General features: G+C 40.2%; 1 protein-coding gene across 1 annotated transcript in view; it reads left to right on the plus strand.

Annotated features, from left to right (window-relative positions):
* Positions 1–1,975: 1,975 nt before the first annotated feature.
* Positions 1,976–15,284, plus strand: part of DYNC2LI1 (dynein cytoplasmic 2 light intermediate chain 1) — a 38,274-nt gene continuing 24,965 nt past the window's right edge. Inside the window, exons 1-3 of the mRNA XM_019970072.2 lie at positions 1,976–2,089; positions 3,859–3,976; positions 14,704–14,738. Of these exons, the coding sequence (XP_019825631.2) occupies positions 2,082–2,089; positions 3,859–3,976; positions 14,704–14,738 (161 nt within the window). The 5' untranslated portion in view covers positions 1,976–2,081. The remainder of the gene's footprint in view (positions 2,090–3,858; positions 3,977–14,703; positions 14,739–15,284) is intronic.

The following is a 15,284-nucleotide window of genomic DNA, read 5'->3' on the forward strand; positions in this document are numbered from 1 at the left end:
GTTCATGGAAGGACTGATGTTGAAGCTGAAACTCCAATACTTTGGCCACCTGATGCGGAGAGCTAACTCATTTGAAAAGGCCCTGATTTGGGAAGGATTGAAGGCAGGAGGAGAAAGGGATAACAGAGGATGAGATGGTTAGATGGCATCACTGACTCAATGGACATGAGTTTGGGTAAACTCCAGGAGTTGGTGATGGACAGGGAGGCCTGGCATGCTGGGTTCATGGGGTTGCAGAGTCGGACATGACTGAGCGACTGAACTGAACTGAACTGATGAAGTCTCAGGAGGCAAAAAGATAGAAAACAGAATTCATCTTCTTAATTAAATCAAGGTGAATCAAGTGACTCACTCCTGAATCAATGCTGGTGATTAGGGCCCAGCCAGATAACCTTCACCTGGTTACCATACTCACTCCCTCAACCACCTGTCCCAGTTATGCAAACCATTAAAACTAACTTGCTAATACTGTGCCTCGTCCACAGAAAACATTTGGAAAAATGTTAGCTGCCGTTATTGTTATCCATAGCAATAGGGCTTCGCAACTAACATGCAAAAGGCATATAAAGTTCCAGAACCCCAGCCATCATGATTTATCACAATTTGTCCCACATCAGTTTGTGAGTTTATAGATGGGCTAGCTCCAGCATATATAATAGATACTGACTCCATGATGCATCAGCCTCCCTTGCTATCATCCTTTCTCTGTTGAACTCCCTCCATTACTTCCCTTCCTATGTGTAACTGTAGTCTTCTGTGTCTCCAAAATGCACCTAAATATTGGGAGAAGTTTGTCCCCGAAGATTTTATCAGAAGTTAATGCCTTTTATTTCCATCTGTTTTATTTCCTTGTGTTTCTTCAAAGCTGCCGATCAGCCACTTACCTTACCATAACAGATATTAAGCACTTAAAACAGTGTTTCAGACACACTGTAAGTTATGTTTTACATATATTTATCTCATTTAAAAGTCATAATTTTTTTTCCTGCTTTACCGGATTGGAAGCAAAGTCTCAGAGAAATTGAGTAATTTATCCCTAGTGGCAACTTAGTGTGGCTGAGTCAGGACTTCAAACTATCTTACTCCAAAATTCATATTCTTGAACATCACGCAATAGAGACTAAGCAAATGACAGAACTGTAGAGGGAAATTTCTCCTTCCAACAGTCAACATTCGAGACAGATTTAGGCCTCGTCACTTGTTCTTATGTAAATCGTACCTCTCTGCAATAGTTTATATCTTTGGCTTCCTTTAATTAGTTTGTGTGTCATATAGCAATGTTAATAACTCAGAGTTTGTTATTAACTTGGATATAAGTAAATGAAGTATTACAGAGATGCATTTGCTTTACCAACTTATTCATAAACAATGTGCTGGGCTTCCCTGGTGCTCAGATGGTAAAGAATCCACCTGCCATGTAGGAGGCCTGGGTTTGATCCCTGAGTCAGGAAGATCCCGTGGAGAAGGGAATAGCTACCCATTCCAGTTTTCTTGCCTGGAGAATTCCATGGACAGAGGAGGCTGGCAGGCTAGAGTCCGTGGGGTCGCAAAGAGTCCAACACGACTAAGCGACTAATATTTTCTCTCACTTTCAAACGATGTACTATTCTACAAAATCTGAAACAACCAAACAAACAGAAGGCTGGAAAATACTAAAATCTTTGTCTCTAGTAAATCACTAGAAAACAGCTCAGGAGATTGTTTCTTCCTCCACTCCCAAATCACTGTTATTGGGGAGAGAAAAGTAGTTAAAGACAGAGACCCCGGCATATAAATAGTCGGTACTCAGGAGAATAGTTTTTAAATAAAAGAACATTTTCGGCCCAGAGTTTTTTAAGTCCCAGATTTACTGCCACGAGTCTCCTCTCCCATCCAAAACGGCTGAAGCTGAGACGAGACAAGAACGCTGAAAACTACCTTTCCCATGATGCCTCTACCCTGCACGCAACCCATGATTGTGACGTAGCTACCATGGCAACGCAATACCCTGCTTCAATCCGGCCTCTCCCCGGGTTCGCCGTGCGGCTGATTGTAGGCTGGGCCTCACGCGGCGACCAGGACACTGGGGCGGCCAAGCCACGATGCCCAGGTATCCCTGCAACCCTGCTTGGGCCTGGTTTATGCAACCCTCGAGAGCCTCCCTTCTTTCTCAACTCAGCCTGGATGGGGTGGAGGCGGGGAGCGGCGGTGGAGGGAGAGGCCGCTGCCAGTATATGTGGGGAGAGGAGTTACAGCGAGTCCCATTGTAGGGTTGTCCTGTTTGCAGTTCCTGTCTGGTTGGTCAAGGTACTATCCTTGAGAGTATGGATTCTGCCAAAAGCAAGTAGAAAAGTTCCAGAGGTGGAAAAGTTAAGAGATGTTGAAAGATGATTCAACTTGAATCATTGTTTCTTCAAAAAGAGTTTTTGGGGGGCCCGGGAATATTCTAGGAACAGGATTTCAGGCGGTGAGCCAGACCACAAACCCACTTCCTCAGGGACCTCCTGTCCGGGTGCAGGGGTTTACGACAAAGATAAAAGAGGGGAAACTAGTGAAGACACTGAAAAATGTAAGGTCACATTTTAAGGGGAGGGGGTGGGATTTTAATCACCTATCAGACACATTGTAACTCTTCTCTGATGTTTATTTTAGTTACTTGTTCTCAAGATCATGCCTAAAACTTCCCTGAACGACTTGTAAGGACATCAGAAGGAGAGTAGGGTACTGGAGTCCATCACAGAGCGAGATTTCTGGGCTTTTTTTTTCCCCCCATCTCTGTTGAGTTTATGAACCTTAAGCTTCCCATCACAGTAAATGGTTACAACCCTCTTTCTCTTTACTGTTGGGAACTTCCAAAAGAGATAATCACATTATGAAGAAATGGGTGTAATTGAAGAGCAAACAGGCCCAGACTGAGTTCTTAGGGGCTCACCTGTGAAGTAAATGTGTGAATTTTAGTGCAGACCCCCCCTTTTCCTTTCCAGATTCTTGAAAAATAATAATTATAAACACTCACTAATTTTAGGTGATTATAATATAGGCCAGGCCCTAACCTAAATGAATTATCACATTTTACAATCATGGCAATCCTATGAAGTTGGTGGTGTTTTTTAGTCAGTAGTTAGACGAGAAGAAACAAAAGTGAGCCTGGGGACTAGCACAGAAATGTGAGTATATTAGGTGCTCAATAAATATTTCTTGAATGAAGGATCCAGAGAGGTTAGGTAATTTACTCAAGTTGGCATACTCTATGCAGAAAGTAGTAGATTCAGGTGGATAAAACATGAAATCTTACTCATATTTTTTAGTTCAGTACTCCATAATTTATTTAGGCTTCACTTAAAAAAAAAAAAATCTTATCTGTGTAGAGAGGTGAATGAAAGGATGATTTTCAAAAGGAATTTTAGGTGATTTTCTCCCTTCTTTATATTTTAAAAAAGGAATCTGGAGCCAAAAAATGTATAATTTTAAAAAACTAAAACTATTTCAGGTAGCAGAGGTTATGTGGTAAACTGGTTTTACATGTTTCCGCCTTTTCCTAGATGGTGGTGGTTTTCCAGTTGTATGTTTCCAAAAGGCATTGAACCTTCATGCATGTCTGAGAAGCTAACACATATAGCTTTCAGCCCTGGCCGGGAGTCCCCAAATAAGACAACTTCAGATCTTGGCAATAAAGGCTCTGTTTATCATTTCTTCTTCCATCTAGTACACAGAAAATGACTAATCCTGCAAAGTTTTACCAGCTCATTGTCCTCCCCCACAAATGATATTGATTTGTTTTATAAATCTGATTAAAATGAAATTTCTCTGGGCTGGAAAGAAACTTTTGTAAGGATTCTTTTTGTTTTTCTGAATTTTGGTTATCTTTCTCTCACATAGTGAAACTCTCTGGGAAATTGCAAAAGCTGAAGTGGAAAAACGGGGAAGTAGTGAAAATGAAGGTGATGGAGCTGAAATTGGAGAAAAGTCTGTTTTCTTCATTGGCAGTAAAAATGGGGTAATGCATTTTTTCGTACTTTTTTCACCACAAGCATTGTGATGATTTAATAGCCAATGGTAACATTTATTTTATTACTTTGGTAAAAATTTAGGTATTTCAACTCTTTAACCAGATGACCAAGCTCCAGCCTGCTGGTTACTTTAAATCTGGTTGGGCCCTGCTCATGGAAGGATGGGAACTAACACACCCAACCTGCCTTTTCTTGTCAAGTGGTGTCCTGACCTGGGCCACAGGAGCCCAGAGGAAGGGGTACTTGTTTCTGACTAGACAGCCCAGAGGAGTCATCTTTTCCCAGTTTGCACAAAAGCACCGTAAATACTATTCTAATGGTCATATTTATAGATAACTTGTATAGCTAAAACAAGCATATATAAAAAACATGAACCATATAGAGTATAATACATTTACTTTCACTTATCTTAAACTAGTGTCACAGAAATGGGAAGAACCCTGAAAATAGTCTGGTCTTCTGCAATAGGGATTCTTACCCTGGGATCCATGGAATTACTTTTTGGGGTCCATGAGCTCCCTAGAAATGTATGCAGAATTGTGTGTGTGCACTGGTGTTTTTTTATAGGAAATTAGGTTTCCCCAGGGTTCTAGTACCTTATCAAAAGGTTGAGAGCCATTCCAGACAGTGGTTGTATAGTCTAGGTTTGAATATTTCCAACGATGGGGATGCTGTCTTTCACAAGGCAGCCTGTCTTAGGGAACCTCTCACTGATCTTTCACTTTGGAGGAAGCAAGCTGCCATGTCGTGTGCAGGTGCAGTCCACGTGGCAAAGAACTGAAGCCTGTGGCCAAGAGCCAGCAAGGAACTGATTGCCTCTTGCCAGCAACCATGTTAAGGAGCTTGGAAAATGATTCTCCAGTTCAGTTGAGCCAAGAGATAACTTTTGTCCCAAATGACGTCTTGACTACAACTTTATGAAAATTCTTAAGCCAGAGCCATCCAACTAAGGTACTCTCAGATTCCAGACTCTTGAGAAACTGGGTGAAATAATGGCTGTTGTTTTAAAACTTGATAAGTTTGGAAGTAATTTACTATGTAGCAATAGATAACTAACGCACATAAAAGCTACAGGAAATTCCCTGGCAGTCCAGTGGTTGCGACTTTCTGCTTTCCCTGCCAACAGGATGAGTTAATCCCTAGTCTGGAAATTGGCATCCTGCAGTCCGCATGGCTATGGCCAAAAAAAAAAAAAGGTACATATAAAGACTAAGCAAGTGAAAAACAAAGAAGTTTTAAACTTTGGGGAAAAGTTATTTGAGAAAGGAAAAAATCATACTTCTGCACTTGGCATGGCAGAAAAATAAAATACACTTAACATTTTTTTTTTAAGATTATCCAAAAGATTATACAACGGTGTGTAAAGCAAAATAACAAGCCTCTGTACACAGTTTAGAATCTCTCCTCAAAGCCATCATTTTCATATCTTTTACTGTTTCTTCTATAATTGTACTTCTTTACTTCTGAATAATGTGCTTATGGGCTATTTCCATAAACACAATGTTAGACATTACCTGTTGAGTCTCTGATAGAAGACTATTTACTTCCACATCTCTCACACTTGCACTTCCAGTCACATTGTAGTTATCATTTTGAGCTAAATCAGTATTTAGGGTTAACTTAAGTATCCCTTTCACAAGTAGCTGTATGGCTACTGTCCCTCCCTAACATCTTGGGGATTCCCTTTGCATCTTTGTGTTGGAGCTCCAGTTCCTGGATCCTGTGTCTTCTTTTTTCTTGGTTTACTCAAGTATGTCTTTGTGGAGTATGTTCTTTTGTAGTTTTCTGGGAAAGTATACATGGGAAGTAAAATTTTTGAGACCTTGCACATCTGAAATACCTTTGTTTCACCCTCACTCTGGATTGAAAGTTTATCTAGGTATAGAATTCTGGGTTGGAATGAGTCACTTAACCTCTAACCCTAGTTTCTGTGTGAGTCTGTTATTATCTCTTTTAGGAGTGACTGAAAATTCAAACTGAGTTAGACACTATCTTGAACAGTTGGTATCCCCTACGCATTGTACTTGATCCGTACTCCTCTTGTGATGTGTGCCGTTAGATACCATATGGTCAGGCTGCAATCTCCAGTATACTGTCACAAGTTTCATGTGTTCATTTATTTTCATCCAAATGCATTCGTTTATGCTGTCACCCGCTGCGTATTTGTCAGTTACCATACAAATACACAAAGTGTGCTGCGGTTTTCCTCCTCTTTTTGTTCTTCACAGTGATATATTGCACTCACTCGTGCCACAGGCTTTGGTAATATATATGAGGTCATTTTGGTTTTTTGTGATGATATTGCACTTATTATTACTTGCACAGTTTTGCATCTGTGGCTGTAATGTATTATTCTAAGGCCTTGTCTCAGCTGTTTTGTTCTGTGAATTACACGGACCCTCTTCCATAATTCTCTTAAATTTTTTTTCTTAATGATATCTCCGTTTATCTGGACCTTTCTCTCTTGTTTTCTCTAATCTCATTTGATTGTCAAGTTTTTAGGCATGATCTTCTGATCCTCCTGACATATGTTTCACCTCTTATCAAGGTACAGTCATTCTGTGTAAACTATTATATACAGAATGGATCAACAAGATCCTACCGTATCACACAGGAACTATATTCAGTGTCCCATGATAAACGATAATGGAAAAGGAAAAAAATAAACGTCGCAGAAAAATTTTTTTCAAAGGGTTAATCATGCTAGTATTCTTAGACTGTGGCTCAGAAAACTTTATCACTGACTAGTCTTTCACTTCCCAGAGCTTATTTTCTCACCCTAAACCTCAATCTCTAGGTGGCAGGAAAGAGGAAAGGAAGCTATCTAGACCTCCACGTTTTTGCTTTTCCAGTTCTCCATTGTCTAAGATCTGGTTATCATCAGATCCTTTCCATGGTTCTGTAAGGGATAGAAAATAGTAGGCACACATCTTCTACACACATTTTATCAATTATGTTCCCCTTTTCTGCTGATCCTGAAGATGACATCTGATCCATAGCATTCCAGGAAAGTGTTGGCAGTTGAGATAAAATCTGTTTGTCATTTCTTCCTCTAGTAATGTCAGTTATCTCCACACAGATGAGCAGAAGTCAGCCAAAATCCATGGGTTGATGTGTGCACAGGTTTAGCAAACCCTTAAGATCAACAGAGAGATAATTTCACATAGAATACCACATTATATCTTTTGAGAAATTTAAGTATTGTGTATCATAAGGGGCGGAGAAGGCAATGGCACCCCACTCCAGTACTCTTGCCTGGAGAATCCCATGGACGGAGGAGCCTGGTAGGCTGAAGTCCATGGGGTCGCTAAGAGTCGGACATGACTGAGCGACTTCACTCTCACTTTTCACTTTCATGCATTGGAGAAGGAAATGGCAACCCACTCCAGTGTTCTTGCCTGGAGAATCCCAGGGACGGTGGAGCCTGGTGGGCTGCCGTCTATGGGGTCGCATAGGGTCGGACACGACTGAAGCAACTTAGCAGCAGCAGCAGCAGTACCATAAGGGGAAGTTAGTTAAGAAGAATGTTGACTATAACATTAATATTCTCACTGAGACTTGATTGGAAAATACCCAGGTGAAAGAATTTTACATATAAAATAAGTTATTATTGTTTTTATCACCTAATATTAGGATAATTACATTTTGAAAATAATATTTAGACATTTTATGCAAACTCATGGTCGTGGAACCATTGAGTTTGAAGTTAATGAGCTAAATTTATACTTAGCTAATACCATATTTCAACATTCAGAAAACTAAGATAATGGCATCTGATCCATGGCAAATAGATGGGGAAAAAGTGGAAGCAGTGACAGATTTTATTTTCTTGGGCTCCAAAATCACTACAGATGGTGACAGCAGCCATTGAAATTAAAAGACACTTGCTCCTTGGAAGGAAAGCTATGATAAACTTAACATATTAAAAAGCAAAGATGTCACTTTGCCTACAAAGGTCTGTATAGTCAAAGCTATGGTTTTTCCGATAGTTGTGTATAGATGTGAGAGTTGGACCATAAAGAATGCTGAGCACCAAAGAATTGATGCTTTCAAACTGTGGTACTGGAGAAGATCTTGAGAGTCCTATGTATGGCAAGGAGATCCAACCAGTCAATCTTAAAGGAAATCAACCCTGAATATTCATTGGAAGGACTGATGCTGAAGCTCCAATACTTTGCCCGTGTGATGTGAAGAGCCAGCTCAGGGAAAAGACCCTGATGCTGGGAAAGATTGAGGCCAGGAGGAAAAGAGGGCAACAGAGGATGAGATGGTTCGATGGCATCACAACTCGATGGACATGAGTTTGAGCAAACTCCAAGAGATAGTGAAGGACAGGGAAGCCTGGTACACTGCAGTCCATGGGGTCACAAGGTTGGACATGACTTAGCAACTGAACAACAATACCATATTTAGTGTGAATTGATCTAGGAAAAATTATAGTAGTAAATATAATTTAAAACATTTTAACTATATTTTTATTTCATAATTTGACAATATTAAGGTCTTCTACCTCAACTAAGTATAAAAGCCAGGATCCATTTAAATAAGTCAGCATCTAAGTCAATAAGGCATTATCTTAAATAATATTCATTTTTTAAATTCAGTTACTTCACTTTTAGGAATTTCATTTAAGGAATAATTGAATTGTGGTAGCTCAGATGGTAAAGAATCTGCCTGCAGTGCAGGAGATCAGGTTCAATCTCTGGGTCGGGAAGATCCCCTGGAGAAGGGAATAGCAGCCCACTCCAGTATTCTTGCCTGGAGAATTCCTTGGAGAGGAGCCTGGTGGGCTACAGTCTGTGGGGTCGCAAAGAGTCATACATGACTGAGTGAACACACTCAATGATGTTTGTCACAGGGTTTCAAAGGGTTATTTATTGTTCTGGAAAATAAAGGGGAAAAGGACAGCATATCCATCAGAACACTTTAGTAGCAAGAGACCATGTCCCACTCGCTGTAAGTTTCTGTTGTGTAGCCAGGGATGCAAAAAGGGTTTCGAAGTAGCCATACAGAGCAGGAACAGATGTATCATATCTTCATGCAGCTCTGCTTGGATTACAAAATTCTGGCCAGAGACACAGAACTGCTGGAGACACTGTCTAAAAAAGGTCATGACTTGCAGATCCAAGATGCTGATATTCATCCTATTTGGGGTTTATATTACAGACCTTCCTTGACTTATGGTGGGCTTACATCCCCATAAATATTGTCAGTCAAAAAGTGCATTTAACACATCTGACCTAAGCGACATTATAGCTTAGCCTACATGCTTGTGTGCTAAGCCACTTCAGTCATGTCCAACTTTTGCAACCCCGTGGACTGTAGCCCACGAGGCTACTCTGTCCATGGGATTCTCCAGTCAAGAATACTGGAGTGAGTTGCCATGCCCTTCTCCAGGGAATCTTCCTGATAGCTTAGCCTGCTGCTGCTACTGCTGCTAAGTCGCTTCAGTCGTGTCTGACTCTGTGCAACCCCATAGACGGCAGCCCACGAGGCTCCCCCGTCCCTGGGATTCTCCAGGCAAGAACACTGGAGTGGGTTGCCATTTCTTTCTCCAATGCATGAAAGTGAAAAGTGAAAGTGAAGTCACTGAGTCTTGTCTGACTCTTAGCGACCTCATGGACTGCAGCCCACCAGGCTCCTCCATCCATGGGATTTTCCAGGCAAGAGTACTGGAGTGGGGTGCCATTGCCTTCCTTAAATGTGCTCAGAATATTTACAGCAGCCTACAGTTGAGCCAAGTTACCTAGCACACAGCCTATTTTATAATAAAGTGTTGAATATCCTGTGCAGTTAGTTTATTGAATAACATACTGAAAGTGAAAGACAATGGTTGTAAGTGTACTGCTTGTTCCCCTCATGATCGAGGGGCTGACTGGGAGCTGCAGCTCACTGCTGCTGCCCACCATCACAGGAAGAGTTTATTAGTACGTATCGCTAGCCCGGGAAAAGGACAGTTTCTACTGAGTGTATATCAATTTTGCACTTTCATAAAGTCAAAACATCATAAATGGAACTATCCTAAGTTGGGGACTATCTTATTTTATGATATATATAATCTTACATATATATAATAGAGATAGTTGTTGTATATATGATACTATTTTATTTTTGTGCTTCATGTGTCTACCTAAGGGCATGTTAAAGGCATGATAACAGAAGTTAGTCAGGAACTAACTTCTGTGTCAATGAGGCTACATCTTTACCAGGTGGCGTCAGTGCCCAGGTAGCCAGAGCAGCCTTCTGTGTCTGCCCTGTGTCCCAGAAGGATACATGGACTTTGGAGGCCTCTCAGTAAAGCTGAAAAAAGTAAAGTTCCGAAAAAAGTGCTTAGAGAATGTGTTGTTTGTGCATGTGATTTTGGAAGTGGTACAGTTTCCAGTAGTGAAATGATTCAAGATAGAACCCCGAAAGTGACATGTGGCAGAAGTGGAGTGAAGGAAAGAGTCTCTGGAGGCAAAGGGCACCTGGAGGTCGGGGTCATAGGTGGGTTGCCCATGCCCATGTAGGGGGTGAGGTGAACAAGACTAATGACAGTAGCTGAGAGGGGAAGGTAGACTGAGGAAGAGATAACCAAGAGGGTGGGCTGATACAAGCCTCTTAAGATTGCTGCAAGAGGAGAGAAGTAGAGTAGTTGCCTCTAGGTGGCACTGGAGAGCAGGGAGGGCCCTGAAGTGTGTGGGGGTGATGAAGAATAAATAGCCTTCTTTAATAGGACCACAGAGGAAGTTCAAGAGATAGTCATATCTTAGTGCAGGCCAGCAAATAGAATGTTCTGAAGAAGAAGTTGAGGATTCAGGGCAGCTGGATTTTGGAAGGGAGGAGATTATTATGCCCGATGAAGGGATATGTAGAGGATTATGGAATTAGAGTTGCAAGGATGACAAGTCAGAGGGAGGCTGGACTTCTGCTGTGATGGACGTAACGGAAGGGAGTGTGGGTTCATTCTGATAGTCACTCAGTGAACTTGCACTGTGTCAGTGCTTCTTGGACTCGGAAACCCAGGAGTCTGTGGATGCCTTCTCAAACGGCCACAGTTTACTAGTGAATTTTTAAAATTTGGATTGTTATTTTAATGATAATCTAAAAGCTGATTTCAGTGCCCCGAGTTGAGTTTATTTTTATTTGAAATTCCACCAGGTACTCTTATACATTAATATGAAATTATAATAAAAATAATTTAAATCACTGCTGTGGAACCATGAGAATTTGAGAAGATTGGCTAGATATTCTCTAAGATTCCTACTTCTAACATACAGTAATTCTGTATACTTTCCTGCACATTGAATACATTTATTTTTAGGTGTCATAGTCCTCATTATTTAAAAAAGTTAAAAATACACTACATGTGATACATGTAAAGTGTAGGATAATTAGAAAATCCTTATTTTCTTTAGAAAATAAATTACCTTTAAAGTTATCACCTGAAAACATTCACAGTTAACATGTGATGTCTCTCTGGATTTCTGTTTGTTTCTCTATCTGTATGTGTGTGTATATGCATCTCAAGGAAGAGATGATTTTTAACTGAAAATAGGGTCATGGTAATCTATTATGCACGTCTTATCGTGTCAGTGTGTCTCAGTTCAATTCAGTTCAGTTCAGTCGCTCAGTTGTGTCCGACTCTTCACGACCTCATGGACCACAGCACACCAGGCTTCCCTCTCCATCACCAACTCCTGGAGTTTACTCAAACTCATCTCCATTGAGTTGGTGATGCCATCAAACCATCTCATCCTCTGTTGTCCCCTTCTCCTCCTGCTTTCAATCTTTCCCAGCATCAGGGTCTTTTCAGATGAGTCAGTTCTTTGCATCAGGTGGCCAAAGTATTGGAGTTTCAGCTTCAACATCATTCCTTCCAATGAACAGTTGGAACTGATTGCCTTTAGGGTGGACTGGTTGGATCTCCTTGCAGTCCAAAGGACTCTCAAGAGTCTTCTCCAGCACCACAGTTCAAAGCCATCAATTCTTCGGCACTCAGCTTTCCTTATAGTCCAACTCTCACATCCATACATGACCACTGGAAAAACAATAGCCTTGACTAGACAGACCTTTGTTGGCAAAGTAATGTCTCTGCTTTTTAATATGCTGTGTAGGTTGGTCATAACTTTTCTTCCAAGGAGCAAGCATCTTTTAATTTCATGGCTGCAGTCACCATCTGCAGTGATTTTGGAGCCCAGAAAAATAAAGTCTGACACTGTTTCCACTGTTTCCCCATCTATTCGCCATGAAGTGATAGAACCAGATGCCATGATCATTTTTTTCTGAATGTTGAGCTTTAAGCCAACTTTTTCACTCTCCACTTTCACTTTCATCAAGAGGCTTTTGAGTTCCTCTTCACTTTCTGCCATAAGGGTGGTGTCATCTGCATATCTGAGGTTATTGATATTTCTCCTGGCAATCTTGATTCCAGCTTGTACTTTATCCAGCCAAGTGTTTCTCATGATGTACTCTGCATATAAGTTAAATAAGCAGGGTGACAATATACAGCCTTGACATACTCCTTTTTCTATTTGGAACCAGTCTGTTGTTCCATGTCCAGTTCTAACTGTTGCTTCCTGACCTGCATACAGATTTCTCAAGAGACAGGTCAGCTTCTCTGGTATTCCCATCTCTTTCAGAATTTTCCACAGTTTATTCTGATCCACACAGTCAAAGGCTTTGGCATAGTCAATAAAACAGAAATAGATGTTTTTCTGGAACTCTCTTGCTTTTTCCATGATCCAGCGGATGTTGGCAATTTGATCTCTGGTTCCTCTGCCTTTTCTAAAACCAGCTTCAACATCAGGAAGTTCACGGTTCATGTATTGCAGAAGCCTGGCTTGGAGAATTTTGAGCATTACTTTACTAGCGTGTGAGATGAGTGCAATTGTGCAGTAGTTTGAGCATTCTTTGGCATTGCCTTTCTTTGGGATTGGAATGAAAACTGACCTTTTCCATTCCTGTGGCCACTGCTGAGTTTTCCAAATTTGCTGGCATATTGAGTGTAGCACTTTCACAGCATCATCTTTCAGGATTTGAAATAGCTCAAGTGGAATTCCATCACCTCCACTAGCTTTGTTCGTAGTGATGCTTCCTAAGGCCCATTTGACTTCACATTCCAGGATGTCTGGCTCTAGGTGAGTGATCACACCATCGTGATTATCTGGGTCATGAGGATCTTTTCTGTACAGTTCTTCTGTGTATTCTTGCCACCTCTTAATCTCTTCTGCTTCTGTTAGGTCCATACCATTTCTGTCCTTTATTGAGCCCATCTTTGCATGAAATGTTCCCTTGGTATTTCTAATTTTCTTGAAGAGAGCTCTAGTCTTTCCCATTTTATTGTTTTCGTCTGTTTCTTTATATTGATCACTGAGGAAGGCTTTCTTATCTCTCCTTGCTATTCTTTGGAACTCTGCATTCAAATGGGTATATCTTTCCTTTCCTCCTTTGCTTTTTGCTTCTCTTGTTTTCACAGCTATTTGTAAGGCCTCCCCAAACTGCCATTTTGCTTTTTTGCATTTCTTTTTCTTGGGGATGGTCTTGATCCCTGTCTCCTGTACAATGTCACAAACTTCCGCCCATAGTTCATCAAGCACTCTATCAGATCTAGTCCCTTAAATCTATTTCTCACTTCCACTGTATAATCGTTAAGGGATTTGATTTAGGTCAGTATGTCTATTCCTACATTATACCTGTGATCTGCGTGTTATTCATTATACTGATGGTCATAATTTAGTCAGTCCCCTATTTGGAAAATTTAGATTGTTTCTGATCTTTCACTTTGATATAACACCTACCAATAAGTATCTTTCAATTATGTATTTTAGTGCTATTCCAATGATTTATTTATAAATCTTACTACCAAAAAAGTCATTCAATTTAATCATAGCCCAGATGTAATTTGGAGTCACAATTTATCTTTTTGGGGGTAAGTATTGTAGGTTCCTTGGCTTTAAAAAACACATATATAGTGAAATAATCCGTGTTTTTGGTAGTCCAGAGTTTTCTAAACTGCTTTCTTTGAATCCTAAAGGTCTCCTCTGGTAAACTTTCCCTGCTGCTCTTTTATTTATATTCCTGTGAAAGATTGTCTTAAAAAAGTAAAGCTTCACTGTTTAAAAAAAAAACAGTGACTTAAACCACTAGATCAGTCCCTGGCTCAGATGTGAGGTTAAGTTTCATGATTAGTGGCTGAGATGGGACCAGAACCTCTGTTTCCTGACTCCTAAAAAGAAATTTAAAGTACATCTTCTAGAAATAAGACAAACCAAAAAAAGTATTCTAACCGGTATCTGGATTGCTTACTTGGAATATGTCTTCAACATGTCCTATATTTGTGTGTTATCCTTTTTTATTTCCACTTCAACAAATTGGAATTAAAACATTTTAGAAGACACTAATCATCAGCTTAACCAGTAATTAGCATTAACGAGTAGAGAGAAAATTTAAGACAGCTGCCAAGTTGACCACTAAAATGAGGTTTGATTTTCTAGTATTTGTCATCTGTGGTACTTTATAATTATAATAATAGCAGTGTAGTTACACTCTGATGGAAAGTTGACAGTTAACTTTTTCCACTTATCAAACTTAGGAGCAATTCTGAAAGTTTCTAGTTTCCAGGTAATTTATCATTCAAGTGATTAAAAGCTATTTTGGGCCACAATTATGAACAATAATAAAATTTTACATGTGGATGACATTAACACAGTATTCTTTCTTTTTGAATTTCTAGGGAAAGACTACTATTATTCTAAGGTGTCTTGACAGGTAAGTGTTATATTAAACTTTAGAATACATTTTTGCTTATTCTTATTGTAAGGCTGCTGCTGCTAAGTCGCTTCAGTCATGTCCGACTCTGTGCGACCCCATAGACGGCAGCCCACCAGGCTCCCCTGTCCCTGGGATTCTCCAGGCAAGAACACTGGAGTGGGTTGCCATTTCCTTCTCCAATGCATGAAAGTGAAAAGTGAAAGTGAAGTCGCTCAGTCGTGTCCTACTCTTAGCGACCCCATGGACTGCAGCCCACCAGGCTCCTCCGTCCATGGGATTTGCAAGTTAGAATATAAAAGACATATTTCCATTTTGTGACCTAAACAAAATATTCTAATTCTTATGAATCCATATTATGGCTTTTACAGTCTTCCTTTAAAGATGAAACCAACAATAAGCAGAAAAAAATTGTATAGGATTAATAATGGATTTCCTTATTTGAGGGAAGAAATTAGCATAATTACTCAATCTGTAAAAGCTAGTACTTACTTGTTTTGGCTATGCTAGTCTGTATTTAAACTTTTTAATTTTATCTAGTTCATG

Source organism: Bos indicus, chromosome 11 (genome assembly GCF_029378745.1).
Source record: "Bos indicus isolate NIAB-ARS_2022 breed Sahiwal x Tharparkar chromosome 11, NIAB-ARS_B.indTharparkar_mat_pri_1.0, whole genome shotgun sequence".
Lineage (NCBI taxonomy): Eukaryota > Metazoa > Chordata > Mammalia > Artiodactyla > Bovidae > Bos > Bos indicus.